The sequence below is a fragment of the Gopherus flavomarginatus genome, chromosome 2 (genome assembly GCF_025201925.1).
Source record: "Gopherus flavomarginatus isolate rGopFla2 chromosome 2, rGopFla2.mat.asm, whole genome shotgun sequence".
In the NCBI taxonomy this organism is placed as follows: domain Eukaryota; kingdom Metazoa; phylum Chordata; order Testudines; family Testudinidae; genus Gopherus; species Gopherus flavomarginatus.
In genome coordinates, this window is record NC_066618.1 from 75,582,922 (window position 1) to 75,598,839 (window position 15,918).

A 15,918-nucleotide genomic window follows, 5' to 3' on the forward strand; every position below is an offset into this window, starting at 1 on the left:
TCCAATTCAACAGGTTAATCTTTAATATTTGGAGGATTTTCTTGCCATGCTGTATTAGGAGGCGAACATCATCAGACAGACATTTAAATTGTTGTATTTAACTAAAACGACGTTATGTATTCTAGATTTTTTCTTTAACAGTAAACATATAATATTTTAACTCAACAAGCATATGAATTTTTTAATTAAATATTCAAGTTTTTTAAAATAGGTTTGTTCTTGTTAAAATTGTTTTTAACTAAAATATTTAAATGAAATAGTGTTTTTTAAAAAAAACAAAAATTAAATTGACTGTTTCAGCCTGGTCAACGTGAGAAACTTAAAATATTGGCTTCTGCAGCTAACTCAGTCATCTTCACCTTCATTTTCCTGTTTGTTCATAATCTGGAAAAGAAAAACAAGCTTTCCTGCGTTTTCAGGTCCCAAACAATTTCTCAATTTGGAATGAATTAGTCCAAAGGAAGAAATTCTTCTTTCTAAACTGCAGAAGAAGCTGCTGCTGTTAAAAGTGAAATTATCACTTCAACAGTCTCTGAATCTAAGTGCTTAAGTGACTTCTAGTTCACTGGTGTGACTTCCTTTAAAACATCATCAGCAAACATATTTCTTGAATGGTTCACCATTAGCTCTGAAGTTTATTATAGTTGGCATTATGGAGGGATGACTGCTGGACCTCCATGTCATAGTCAACTCCTCTTCTTCAGCAGTTAAGGTTTGAGCCTGGTACCGAGTATTGGGAATATTTGCAAGAAAATGAGCTGGAGATAGTGCTTCTCCAATTCATTTTTTTAATGCTTGTAATTTAATTCTGTCATTGCATATTTCTCTTTTTAAGATCTCCCTCAGTTCCTTCCACATTTCAGCAGCGTCAGCAATAAAACAGCAATTTCCCTACATTTTGTTCAAGGCTACAGAAATAGGCTTCAGGGTACTCGGCACGTGTTCAACTTTTCTCTTAAGCACAATGTTGAGAACTTTGGCTGTGGCAGTGCCATCTATTTTTTCACGATTTTGTTCACAAACTGTCATCAGATTAGGCCAGTTCTTGATGTAATGCTCAAAAGTGTTCACTACTGAGTTCCATTGCATTGTGGAGAGTTAACTTGGTTCCTCCCACTATTTTCAGAGCAGCTGCTGCAAAATAGTTGTTATGGAAGTATTTAGCAGTTTCAACAATATTGGCCTTTATTTCTGGAACACTGAAGTCTTTGGCTAGGAGGTGCATCAAATGAGCATTGCAACCTTATGTTATTAGCTTGGGACTGTCTTCTAAATTTCTTCTCATCTTGGACACATTTGTAGCATTGTCTATAGTACACAGGTTGGTCAGACATTTGAATTTTTTTTCACAGTTTGTTATAGCTTTTACTGCTACTTCTTGTAAGTATTCCCCTGTGTGTGTATTTCCTAATATATCAGTTGTTTCTGTAAGGAAGACATTCCCTTCATTTGTTCTCACACAAGTACATACAACAGGATCATTGTGGACATTGCTCCACCCGTCAAGATTCAGGTTAACAATTTCACCCTCTAGACCTTTTGCACACTGCTCAATTTCTCTTTCATACACTTTATCCAGCAATTTGCCTGCAACATCTGCTCTGTTGGGTGAACTGTATCCTGGTCTTAATGACTGAACAATGTTAATGAAGTGTGAGTTCTCAGTCATACAGAAAGAAGAGTTTGTTGCAAAAACAAACAGGGCAATTTTTTCATCATTTTTTGTAATCGGCTGGTTTTTATCACAAACTTATCAGGTTGTTTCTGGATGATGGAGATTTTTTTCTCCTTTTGCTACAGGGTGGCTATGTGACATACATGATGTGACTGAAACACTATCATTGGCAGATAACTCTGAAACTATAGAAAATGATGGCGATCTTGAAGGTGCACAGTCTTCAGAATCCTGTATGTTGAGGATGGATGCTCCTAAACAAAATAAGTCAATGCAATTATTTTATTATTATTACCATACTGCTCATTTAATATTACTCATTGCCTTCACTGACACTCAGTGTGTCTACACTACGGGATTATTCCAATTTTACATAAACCGGTTTTGTAAAACAGATTGTATAAAGTCGAGTGCACGCAGCCACACTAAGCACATTAATTCAATGGTGTGCGTCCATGATCCGAGGCTAGCGTCGATTTCTGGAGCGTTGCACTGTGGGTAGCTACTCCGTAGCTATCCTATAGTTCCCGCAGTCTCCCCCGCCCCTTGGAATTCTGGGTTGAGAGCCCAGTGGCTGATGGGGCAAAAATCAGTGTCGCGGGTGGTTCTGGGTACAGCCTCACCCCTCCCTTCCTGAAAGCAGCAGACAACCATTTCACGCCTTTTTTCCTGGGTGAACTGTGCAAACGCCATAGCACAGCAAGCATGGACCCTGCCCAGATCAATACCGCAGTAGTGGACGTTGTAAACACCTCGTGCATTCTCGTGCAGTCTATGCTGAACCGGGACCTGCAAAGCCAGGTGAGGAGGCGACGGCTACGGCAGCGCGGCGACGAGAGTGATGAGGACATGGGCATAGAATTATCTCAAACCGCGGGCCCCTGCGCTTTGGAGATCCTGCTGGTAATGGGGCAGGTTCTAGCCATTGAACGTCGATTTTGGGCCTGGGAAAGAAGCACAGACTGGTGGGACTGCATAGTTTTGCGGGTTTGGGACGATTCCCAGTGGCTGCGAAACTTTCGCATGCATAAGGGCACTTTCATGGAACTTTGTGACTTGCTTTCCCCTGCCCTGAAACGCCAGAATACCAAGATGAGAGCAGCCGTCACAGCGGAGAAGCGAGTGGCAATAGCCCTCTAGAAGCTTCCAACGCCAGACAGCTACCGGTCAGTCGAGAATCAGTTTGGAGTGGGAAAATCTACTATGGGGGCTACTGTGATGCAAGGAGCCAAAGCAATAATTAAGCTGCTGCTACGAAAGGTTGTGACTCTGGGAAACGTGCAGGTCATAGCGGATGGCTTTGCTGCAATGGGATTCCCTAACTGTAGGGGGGCAATAGATGGAACCCATATCCCTATCTTGGCACCGGAGCACCAGGGCACCCAGTACGTAAACCACAAGGGGTACTTTTCAGTGGTGCTGCAAGCACTGGTGGATCACAAGGGACTTTTCACCAACATCCACGTGGGATGGCCAGGAAGGGTTCATGATGCTTGTGTCTTCAGAAGCACTGCTCTGTTTAAACTGCTGCAGCAAGGGAATTACTTCCCAGACCAGAAAATAACAGTTGGGGACGTTGAAATGCCTATAGTTATCCTGGGGGACCCAGCATACTCCTTGATGCCATGGCTCATGAAGCCATACACAGGCAGCCTGGACAGTGGTCAGGAGCTGTTCAACTACAGGCTGAGCAAGTGCAGGATGGTGGTAGAATGTGCATTTGGCCATTTAAAGGCGCGCTGGCGCACATTACTGACTTGCTCAGACCTCAGCCAACCAATGTCCCCTTTGTTATTGCTGCTTGCTGTGTGCTCCACAATCTCTGTGAGAGTAAGGGGGAGACCTTTATGGCGGGGTGGGAGGCTGAGGCACATCACCTGGCCGCTGATTACGCGCAGCCAAACACCAGGGCGATTAAAAGAGCACACCACGAAGTGGTGCACATCAGAGAAGCTTTGAAAATGAGTTTCATCCTGGGCCAAGGTATGGTGTGACTGCTGTGTTTGTTTCCCCTTCATGAACCCCTCCCCTTTATTGACTCTTTCCCTGTAAGCAACCCACCCTCCCCCTTCGATTACAGCTTGCTTAAGGAAATAAAGTCACTATCATTTAAAAATCATGTATTCATTATTAAAAAGTAATTATAAAAAGAGGCAGAGAACTGACAAGGTATCCCGGGTGTGGTTTGGGAGGAGGATAGGAGGGAAGGAAAAGGCCATTAAGCACATTTCAATGTAATGACAGCCTTTTGGTTGGACTGTCCACGGGGGTGGAGTGAGCGGGTGCACGAAGCCTTCCCCCATGCATTCTTACACGTCTGGGTGAGGAAGATATGGAACATGGTGAGTGGTGAGGATGGTTACACAGGGGCTTCAGCAGCACTCTGTGACCCCACTGCTCTTCCTGAAGCTCCACCAGACGTCAGAGGATATCAGTTTGATCACACAGCAGCTCCAGCGTTGCATTCCGCCACCGCTGATCTTCCTGCCTACACCTCTGATCTTCCTGCCACCACCTCTCATCTCGAGCGTCTCTCCTGTCCTCACGTTGGTCCCTCCTGTCCTCACGTTCACTGGCATCTTTCCTGTACTTTGCTACCACGTCCTTCCACTCATTCAGATGAGCTCTTTCATTGCGGGTCACTTCCATGATTTCCGAGAACATTTCATCTTGTGTCTTCTTTTTCCTCCGCCTTATCTGAGCTAGCCTTCGGGATGGAGTAGGGAGACTTGAAAAATTTGCAGCTGCATGAGGGAGGGAAAGAAGGGAGAGAAGTATTTAAAAAGATACATTTTACAGAACAATGATTATACTCTTTCACAGTGAACAACACTATTCACCTTACATAGCACGTGATTTCACTACAAGGTCGCATTCTGCATCTTAATATTGAGTGCCTGCAGCTCTGGTGTTACAGATCTCACAGACGCAGGTCTGGGCATCAGAATTCAGCTTGCATGCGGCCATGGTAAGACATTGTCTTTCGGCTTCTCCAGCCTTCATATACACAGTGCCCTCTGATGCTTCTTTCCTGTTAACATGCAGCAGCAGAAGCCAACCCCCCCATCCAATTCTCTAGGATGATTGCTTTACCCCTCCCCCCACCGCATGGCTGGTATCATGGAAGATCACTGCTAATCACCTCCCTTTCCCCCCCCTCCCCCATCGTGTGGCTGGTAGCTGGGAAGATTCCTGCTAGTCAAACACAAAAAAGCTCCCCTCCCCCCGCTTGGCTACATGCAAGGAAGGATTTCTTTTAAGTAACAGCCCAGGAGGAAAATGGCCATCTCTGTCCCCTTAATTAAATTCCTGAATTTCAACCAGGTTACCAGGAACGATATCAGTCTGCTGAGGATAACAGAGCGAGATAAAGAACGGATGTTTCTTGAATGCCAGCAATCACCGGGACCATACGCAGCTATGCTTTGTCATGCAATGATACCCGATTACTTGCTACATGCATGGCGTGGTAAAGTGTCCTACCATGGTGGACGGAACAAGGCTGTCTTGCCCAGAAACCTTCTGCAAAGGCTTTTGGAGTACCTCCAGGAGCGCCTCTTGGAGATGTCCCTGGAGGATTTCCGCTCTATCCCCAGACATGTTAAACTTTTCCAGTAACTTTACTGGCTGCGAATGCATCCCAAGCCCTCATGGCAAATCAGTCATTAATAAACGCTTGCTTTTATACCATGTTTTATATTTACAAAGGTACACTCACCAGAGGTCGCTTCCATGGCTTCACTGTCTGGGCTAGTGGCTTGTGATGGCTGGGAGGGTAATTCCGTCTGGGTCACAAAAAGCTCCTGGCTGTTGGGGCTGTGTGCTCGCTGCAAGCTCCTCCTCCTCCTCCTCATCTTCCCCGTCCGCAGAATCCTAAGCGATGGTTGAGATTACAACCCCCACCTCGGAATCCATGGACAGGGGCGGGGTAGTGGTGGCGCAGCCCCCTAGAATTGCATGCAGCTCAGCGTGGAACCGGCATGTTTTCGGCGCTGCCCCGGACCTTCCGTTTGCTGCTTTGGTTTTCTGATAGGCTTGTCTGAGCTCCTTAACTTTCACTCTGCACTGCACTGAGTCCCTGGTGTGGCCTTTTTCCATCATAGCCTTGGAAATTTTTTCAAATATTTTTTCATTTTGTCTTTTGGAACGGAGTTCTGTTAGCACTAAATCCTCTCCCCATATAGCGATCAGATCCAGTACCTCCCATGCGGTCCATGCTGGAGCTCTTTTTCGATTCTCAGGAGACTGCATTGCTACCTGTGCTGATCAGAGCTCCACGCTGTCCAAACAGTAAATGAAATTCAAAAGTTCGCGGGCTTTTCCTGTATACCTGGCCAGTGCATCCGAGTTCAGATTACTGTCCAGAGCGGTCACAGTGGTGCACTGTGGGATACCGCCCAGAGACCAATACCGTCGATTTGCGGCCACACTAACCCTAATCTGATATGGTAATACCGATTTTAGCGCTACTCCTCTCGTTGGGGAGAAGTATAGAAACCGATGTAAAGAGCTCTTTATATCAATATAAAGGGCCTCGTAGTGTGGACGGGTGCGGGTTTAATTGGTTTAACGCAGCTAAAATCGGTTTAAACGCGTAGTGTAGACCAGGCCTCAGTACTACTTTAAAGGTGAAATTGTAAGAGGAAGATCTTCATATTTCAGCTATTTTTTTTTATCACAGCTGCATCTAAAATGATAGTACCATAGAGTAACAACTATCTTTTTTACTCAAACATGAGAATTCAAGAATAGTCCAGAAGGAAGACAGGCAGTCCTTAAGAAAGAAATATGAAATAAAAAAAGTTTACCAACCTGAAGATCCTGCATGTTCAGACATGTTCCTTTCATCATCTTCAAGGCAGCTTCCTCCTGAGAAGGAACACTTCTCATGATGCTTTTTCATTCGGGTAACCAGGCCTTGCATTTCTTTGTTGCACTGTTTGCATTTTGCATGCATACCTGTCTTACCCACAGGTAGAGGAACTTCAACAAAATATTCCCAAACTGGGTCTCTCTTACCGCCTACTGCCATTATAGGTTTTCCCTTCTAATGAGAGAATGGTATGGTAGATCTCAAATCAATGAAGGCTACACTCGGAAAGACCTCGAGACTTCTGGAATATGCTGCTCAAACAGTTTCACTTTTTTTTCTGCTGCCTGTTCCTCCCTTCTCACATTGATCTCCAGACTTCTTCTTGTCCAGATCTATTCTGCCCCCAACAATCTTCTATTCCTTGAACTTTTTGAAACTTTGCACTTTGAGAGAGGTAAAGGATTGACTCCGTGTACACAAATTTGCAGAGGGACAGTAGGGTTGAGGTCTGTTTATTTCTTCCCTCTATATTTTATTTATTTATTTATTGTATGTATGTATGTATTTATTTAAAAACATTTTTGCTGTTAACAAGCATGGTATCTCTGGAGATACAAATCCATAGTTTGAGAACTGCAAAATGAAGCATCTCTGATGGTATCTTCTAGACTGAGCACTGAGTCCCATTGGGTAGATAGAAAGATTAACCTAAATAATCTATACAGAAGCCCCTGGAACCCCATAAGATTGGGTCCCTAATCCATGAACTATTGGAACTCATTCACAAAACACTTTTTTTAAACGTTACATGAATATATTGTCTCATACTGTAGAATTAGAATTTGTAATCCCTATTCCATGATGAGATATCTTTGAGCTATAATGTATCTTACTTAAAACTATCTTCAGATAGGCTTTTTCCTCCAAAAGCATTTATTTTAAAAAAAATCTGATTTAAATGAAAAAACCAATTTTTTTAATCATTGATTTTTATCCTCTCTGCTCTTCTCATCGGGGGGTAGAGTACAGGAGTCGACTGGAGAGTGATCTGCTATTGATTTGGTAGGTCTTCACTAGACCTGCTATAACAACCACAGGTGGATCAATCTCAGAGTGTTGATCCTGGGTGTAGTGTAGATGTAGTCTCAGGGACTGCCTGGTCTACAGATTTATTTAAATGGGTGCTCAAATTGTGTGTAGATAAGGCCTTAAGTTTTTATTGGAGAGACAAGTGATTTAACTGTCTTTGTGCAATGTCCATGGAACTTAAAAATATGGAAACTGCAGTTGAAGGTCAGGTTGACTTTGAAATTAATGACACCAAGAGAACAAGTTGTGTAATCAAGAAGAGACAAACCCTAACAGAATGAAGGACTAGTTATGTAGGGATCATGTCCTGAAAAGGAGGGTGAATAACACTAACATATCTGTCATTAGTTGGTACATTTCGTAGTCAGTTAATATACAGCAGCTATGTTTACTGGTTTGTCCTATGTCTTTGGCTTAATAACTCAAGCCTGTGTGTGTGTGTGTGTGTGTGTGTGTTTACTGTAGTTCTATTTAAAGGTTGAATCTATAGACTTTTAGTGATTCTTTGATCTCACGTGATAATGATTTTAGGATTTTCCTTTTCCTCTTTTCATTCATATGCAGCACACACTTCATAACTTTGGTCACTGTACTAAAGTTATAGAGTTTGAATGTAGTACGTAACAAGAATTTTTAACAATTAATTTGATTGCTGGCAGTTCAAAAATACAACGTGGAGCAAAACCAGATAACATCTGGCCCTTAGTGGTCATGATCTCCTCCATGTTTGCTGCTGTGTTGAATTTAATTTGGGGAATCATAACTAGACCATTTAGCTTTCCTATGGCCTATAGAAAAAAAGGAGTTTTTTATTTGTTTGAGTTTTTTAAAGGGGAGGGACAGGGAGAGAGAGAAAAGACTTAGAAAGCTGAGAGGGAATACTTGTTCTCCTAGGGCGAAATCTTGGCGCTATTGATGCCTATGGAAGTTTTCCCATAATGCTTGAAGTTACAGATTTTATTCAAATTTGAGACACTGGGCCTTGATTTTCCATTGCTTTGCATTTGTATAGTTATTTACAACTGTACAAAGTGAGTATTAAACACTATAAAATCAGAGTTAGTACCATTCTTAGCACTAACTGACTTGGTAATATTTTTTTGATGCTGAAAAGGGCTATGTTGCTTCATGTACACTTTATCCAGCAGCCAAATGTTACATTGATAGATTTTGATTGGTTGAGACTCGTCTACACATGAAAATTAATTGAAATAATATGACATATGAATTGATAGCAAATTAACTATTCATGATTAATTCCATGAGTGGATGTTCCTATTCCAGAATAAGAGTGCCTTATACTGAATTAGCTTAATCCACTTCCAAAGTGGAGTAGTTAATCAACAATAGGTATTCCAGAATAACTTCCCATGTAGACAAGACCAATATGATTGCTCATGGTGCCTAAATATCACTTTTGTACTGAGTGACATTATAAATGGTCTCTATATAGAATAATAATGCTGGTATATGAAACAAAGTTAAAATTGAGAATATTGATTTAGCTAAAATATTAGCTGTAATGGTGATCTTTGTCATGAGAACTAGAACATAAACTCAAATCAAAATAAAGGGTTTTCACTTCCCTCTTCACCTCTGTAGAAGGTTGTGTTGGGGGTTGTTTTTATGCCTGCCCTAGAACTGCAAGGTAAGAGTGCTTTGTGAGCAAAAGGATAACTCTCTTTATCTTTGACTCTGTATATTGCTGTTTTATAATCCTCTGTTTCATTGCCAAATTCCCACAGTAATATCACAGATTCAGTACTCTGTAACTGCATGGTGTTAGCAAACTTCAAGAGATTGTAAGAGAGGAATGAGGGGAGCTTTTAACAAATGTTGATCTCTGTATTGCCCTTTAATCTACAAAGTAACCAAGGATTCTATCTGAGAAGTAAATCAGTTGATATTTGAAAATCTGTATAATATGATGTTTGATCAAGGATGCGTATTCTTGAATGCCTAATTATTTCACTTCTTTTTCACTTATATATTCTAAATCAGATGCACTCACTTGAAGTATGAGCGCATCTGGGAAGTATAACAGTGTAATGTGAGTTTTACTGTTCTGGTGTTCTGAAAAATAATCTATGCAGACTGAGAACTGTGCATTTAAGGAGACAGACTATGATGGTCTGTAGAACAGTGGTGGACAGTAGGCTTTTCTTGACAAATCTCTTTCAGTTAGTCACTCAAAGATTGAAAAGTGTATCTCTGCTTGTTAGATGAATGCTAATGTCTTTTTCAATTTGAGGATGAAAAGGAGTATAGTATTACTAAATGGTGTATGTTGAATTAATCATGGTCCGAAATGCTATTTTTATTTGGAGCTCTGAATTCCATCATCAAAGAGAGGCAAATAAAACATTGAGTTCCGGTCATTTGTATTTATTCCCGTTGATTAAATTAATCCAAAAAAGGAGATTTTAGGTTACGCAGTCTTTTTAGAAAACTAATATCATTAGAAGAGTAAACACAGTGAACTGAAACACAGTTTGAAGTTGTGTGTATGTTATATTTCTCCACTCTCAATTACCCTGAGTGAAAAATCCACAGGATATACACAATGATGAAGTATGGAAGTAAATGTAGAAAATAATGTTCTGTTTCAATTTACTAACTTTTTTCTGAACTACTATGCAGTTTATCTTCAGACTATATTGAAAAGCTAGCTAATAAGAAATAGACACCAGCCTTGCCAGCAGTTATTTCTGGTTCCTTATGCACAGTAAATAATACCAAAACAAAAAAAGTTCAGAGAATATTCATATTTCTATCTGATATAACTTGGCATCTTTTATGATAATCAGATTAGCTTGCCTCTTAATTTTAATATCTTCATGTGCTTCTCCTACCTCACTATTCTTTTGATTTTGTGCCAGATTTAGTGTGTCATCTATAAACAGTTATGTTGTTTCTGCAAATAGAAATATGGCTTTCCTTGAAACATAGAAATGTTTTTGCTCTCTTGCAGAGGAACCTGAGCTAAGACATGTAGAAAAAGATGTGTTAATTCCAAAAATGATGAGAGAGAAGGCCAGAGAGCTATGTTCAGATAAAGTGCAAGGTAAGATTCAAATATTTATCAGAAGACCGGACTTCAATCCTTCACCTCAGTCAAATCGTCAGTGAATTATTATGTATAATTTGCTTCTCATCCATTTTCTGTGAGACCACTATTGTAGCTTACAAAATGTCAAGACTGGCTTTAGTTGATTTACAGTGTGAACTGTTTACCAACATAATGTAGTTACAAGGCACTTGGATAGAATCTGAGTTAGGCTGAGGGAAATATTTCCAAGCCTTTGTCTGGAGGGTGTGATGGAAGAGGAAGACAACAGCAATAGCTTCCCCAAAACAATCTCTTCAGTGTTCCTTTAGTGAAAGTGGAATTCCCACATGTAATTGCTTTACAAGGGGGCTTCCCAGCGGTAATATTACATACCTCTGTTTAAAAGAATGTGTTTCTTGCAGATGTTCTCTACTTTCCATGTGCCTTGGAAAAATTAAGTTTTGACAGATGGGAAAGAGAGAGGAATATTTTCTCGTGCTAACAATTGGATTTATTTTTCTATGACAAATATTTTTGAGTGGTAATACTGGCTAATAGTTATAAAGCAAATTTTTCTAGCTATTTCTTTTGCTAAGGGAAGGGAAGAACAGGAGACAAATCCCGACTTGTGTGGGTAGCCCGCAGAGAGATTCCGCAAATGCTGCAAACTGGGGGGAAAAGAGAGGATAAATGATGGACAGTGAGACCCGTGAGGGAGGGGGTCTAAGGAGCCTGCACCCCCCAGAGCCTGAGCATAGCTCTGATATACAGTACATCTGGCATGAGTGTTCATGGTGTGAGAGAGAATAGATCTGAACAGAGAGAGCTCACTGTCATCAAGTTCTATAACAAGAAGGAATTGACTAGGAGGAGACCCAAAGAAGAATGCATTGTGTAAGGAGCCCTGGGAACCCATGAGTTAGAGAGAGACTACACACAACTTATCCAACTGTGCTGGTGGAGAAGTAGCCTGGTCTGATTTAAGGGGAGAGAAGTAAACATTAGAATATAAGAAATGAATAGGGTAATGGATATCTCAAAAACAAAAACAACCCCAAAGCATGCACAGCCACTCTCTCAGTAGATAGGATCTGCAAGAAAATGAACTTTGAGAACCTGCACTAGTGCTACAAAGATCTGGACACACCAGGGGAAATACAGCATTGCTTTAGGACATGGAGAATCATGGCAGAGGATATGTGGCCACTCTTGGAATAAGTCTTCTCCAGAGTCCAGCTGATCAAAACAACAGGACAATACTTTCTGAGGTGATGTCCCTTTTAAGGTAAAGAGGTTCCTTTAATGGAGCATGGCAGTTAGGAAAAAACAGTTGAGAAAAGGAAAGGAACTGGCACAGGCCTCTCACCTCTGTCAGTTTGGCCAAACACCTAACCTGAGGAGCTACTCTGTATGTATTTTGGAATTATAGAGAAAAGGGGAGGGATGCTGTAAGAAGTGCAAGAAGAACCCAAGTTCTGCGAACAAGAGAGGAACTGAGAGTACGTGCCAAAGGGAAATGGGATCATGTAATGGGTAGGTTCCAAATCTACCAGGATTTATCTTTAGAAATGAAGAAAAGTGTCACAGAAAGAGAAAGTGAGAGTTCAAAGTAAAAACTTTTCAAACGCTGTTAAAGTATGATTGATACCCTCACATTACACCAATATAATAATTCAGTGTGTTTGTGATATGAGTTTTTTAGGGTTATGTTTCACTCATGAACTAGTTGTCATGGGGTGATTTTTAATATGTTCTTCCCAAAGAGAGAATCAAGAATATTTCAGATAGGAGCTGCTTTGCATTGTTTTCTTTTAGTTAATCTTGAGTGTTGGGGATAAACCAGAGAAACGATGATTTTGTAGAATTTGCTCTATGTAAAATAAGGCAAAGCTTCAATTACAAATAGGACCTTTCCCCCTGCCCCCAGTATAGTTTCAGAGCCCCTATAGTATGTCCAGTAGCTCCTCCTTTACTTTCTTGCCTTTATAAGTCATAAAATAAAATGCTAGAAGAGGTGTATTTTCATTCTCATCGTTAAGCAAAACAAATATAATTATTTTAAATTAATATCTTCTGTGGGGACTAGTTTTTGTTTTTAATTCCATTGTGAAATTAATTCTTGGACAGAAATATGCCTTGTAAGGAGAGGTGCTAATCAGAGTAAATGGTACTTGTAATAATAAAAAAAAAGCATAAGCTCTATTTGAACAGAAATTGTATCATCAAGCACTCAAAAGTCCTCATGTATGTATTAGAGAGACAAGGTGGGTGAGGTAGCATCTTTTATTGGACCAGCTTCTGTTGGTGAGAGAGAGAAGCTTACACGGATCTGGTCTTCACATCTGGGAAACTTACTCAGAGTGTCACAGCTAAATACATCTTGATCTGAATCACAGTTAAACTGATGCCCCATCATGGTTATCAGGCTTAATGTTCTTGGAGTTGCCATCTTTTGAGTGAGAGAAAAAACAAGGTCCTGATTGCATTTGTAGTTTAACAGCTTTTTGTTGAGTCTAGTGGCATCTCACCTGGTCACGTTTTGATTTGGTTAATTACATTTGCCTATCTAAATGTCTCTCTCACCAACAGAAGTTGGTCAAATAAAACATACTACCTCACCTACCCTGTCTCTCTAATATCCTAGGACTGTCACAGCTACTGACACAGCTACGACTACACTGCATATCTAAATTTCTGGCATTGAAGAGTTTGGCATTGCTAACATTGTTTTGACTGCTGTGTATCTCTCCAGAGCTGGCTACGTTTCAATGGTGGGTTAAAGTGATCCCTGTATATAACTAAAAAGAATGTTTCTGGTGAAAGGTGCTGTATGAATTAATAAGTAATATTTCACAGCTAAGATGTTCTGAATGTCAGAAATATACATACGTACATTCTCTAAACCTAGTCACTAATGGTACACTCTAATGACCAACATCCATCAGATAAAGTAGTTAAATCTATGGGTTTGTCATCACGTTGAATATAAATATATTCATAATGGAACATTATCACACAAGTATTGTATCTTACTTTGAAAATAAATCCCTCATCATACACGTACCATTAGGGAAACTATTTTCATGCGATATTTTATTTCATTGACATTGCAAACAATAGCATGTGACATTGTGTGAAGTTATATAAGATCAGCACACCTCTGCCTCAATGCATTCTGGGTATCATACAGAAATCAGTGATTTCAGAAGACTTTTTAATGACTGCAGCTATTGCTTTTATAAAAAATGGTTTTCTTAAGCAAAACACACTTATTTTCTTAAATTGAAATTCAAAACAAATTTTAAAAGCTAATTCTACAACTTAAAATGTTTTAAATGTTTTTCAAAGTTTAATCACTACAGATTTCAGGAACTCATTAGCACCCAGAATCTGTAAGTGATATTGGAAATGTTATATTTGCTCGTAGCCACTGAAATTGACAAGAGTTCTGACAACTTCAGCTGCCAATCGCAATAGTTCCTGGGACTTTGAAGCCTGTTTTTTTGTCAGAGCAGGAAACACCTTCAGAAATGGTGTTAAAACTTTTATAAATTTCAGTGGCTGCAGTCTGTGAACTGCTATACCATTTTCTCAAGATCACTTATTGTACAGCTGTCATAAACAGATAGTTAAGGGTTAATGTTTCTTTTACCTGTAAAGGGTTACAAGGAGTGAACCTGGACCACTTGACCAGAGGACCAATCAGAAGACAAGATACTTTCAAATCTCGGGGGAGGGAAGTCTTTGTTTTGTGTTGTTTGTTTGTCTGTTGTTCTCTCTGGTTCTGAGAGTAACCAGACATACCTACAGGCTCTCTAATTTTCTGTTGAAATAGTAAGTATAAGTAGAAGGCAGTTTAGTCCTTTTGATTGTTTTCTTTATTTGCAAATGTATATTTTGCTGGAAGGATTTTAATTTGTATTTGTGCTGGGGGGAAGGCTTCTCTCTAGTGTCTATAAGCTGAAAGACCCTGTAACCTTTACCATCTTAATTACAGAGACAACTTTTTACTTTTTTCTTTCTTTTATTAAAAGTTTTTCTTTTTAAGACCTGATTGATTTTTTTCCCCTTGTTGAGGCTCAAGGGAATTGAGTCTGTACTCACCAGGGAATTGGTGGGAGACAGGGAGAGAGAAGGGAGGGGGGAAGGAGGGAATCCCTCTGTTTTAGATTCACAGAGCTTGAATCTGTATTACCTCTTGGGGAGGGGGAAAGAGGAGGGGGCAAGGTACACTCCTCTCTGTTTTTAGATTCAAGGAATTTGAATCACAGTGATCTTCCAGGGTAACCCAAGGAAGGAAAGTCTGGGAGAGGCAATGGTGAGGGAAAGGGTTTACTTTCCTTGTGTAAAATCCAAGGGGGTCTGGGTCTTGGGGTCCTCTGGGAAGGACCAGAGTGTACCAGGCACTGCAAGTCCTGGTTGGTGGCAGCACCACAAGATCTAAGCTGGTAATTGAGCTTAGAGGAATTCATGTTGGTACTCCATCTTTTGGACGCTAAGGTTCAGAGTGGGGAATTATACCATGACAACAGCTAGGACTAGATTCTGCACTGTTATATTTACACCAGTGCAACAGAGAGAAGAATTAAGTCCTTAGGTTCTTAGGCCTGGTCTACACTGGGTGGGGATCGATATAAGTTACGCAACTTCAGCTACGTGAATAATGTAGCAGAAGTTGATGTACTTAGATCGACTACTGAGGTATCTTCACTATGGTGAGTCGACTGCTGCTGCTTCCCCGTCGACTCTGCCTGTGCCTCTCGCTGAGCTGGAGTACAGGAGTGGACAGGAGAGCACTCGGGGATCGATTTATTGTGTCTAGACTAGACACGATAAATCGATCCCTGCCGGATCGATTGCTGCCCACCAATCCGACCGGTAGAGAAAACATACCCTTGGAGTTTGAAATTCTTTAACTTGGTGGCAGGGATGGACATAAAGAGTTCTAAAGACAAAAGTATTTGAATAGTTATGTGTGTAGGATACGTATTATATATACCTACATTTTGTAGTGTTTTTTTGGGGGGTGGGGGGCGGGAGTTGAGTGTCCATCTTGAGAAAACTTGCAGGGGCCTGATTTTCAGAAGGTGGATGCTCAGCTCTTAAAATCAGGCCTCTGTTGCTGGAAATTGAGAACCCGAAAACTGTCAGTATACAAAGTCATTAGTCTCTTTTGAAAATATAGGCCATAATTCATATCATTTGTGTGCTGCATGAAACAAAATATGGACTTCTTTCTCACCCCCAGTCTCAAGGGGCAACAGTCAAACTTTGTCCCTGCATTTTCAGTGG

At 40.7% G+C, this 15,918-nt stretch overlaps 1 protein-coding gene across 4 annotated transcripts in view; it reads left to right on the forward strand.

The window, feature by feature from the left end:
- CMC1 (C-X9-C motif containing 1) overlaps positions 1 to 15,918 on the forward strand; it is an 80,861-nt gene that overhangs the window by 14,557 nt on the left and 50,386 nt on the right. For 3 of the 4 annotated variants that reach the window (XM_050938560.1, XM_050938558.1, XM_050938559.1), the window contains 2 exons: positions 1,801 to 1,887; positions 10,549 to 10,641. In XM_050938560.1, the coding sequence (XP_050794517.1) occupies positions 1,801 to 1,887; positions 10,549 to 10,641 (180 nt within the window). The remainder of the gene's footprint in view (positions 1 to 1,800; positions 1,888 to 10,548; positions 10,642 to 15,918) is intronic. The other variant, XM_050938561.1, reaches the window with a different exon arrangement.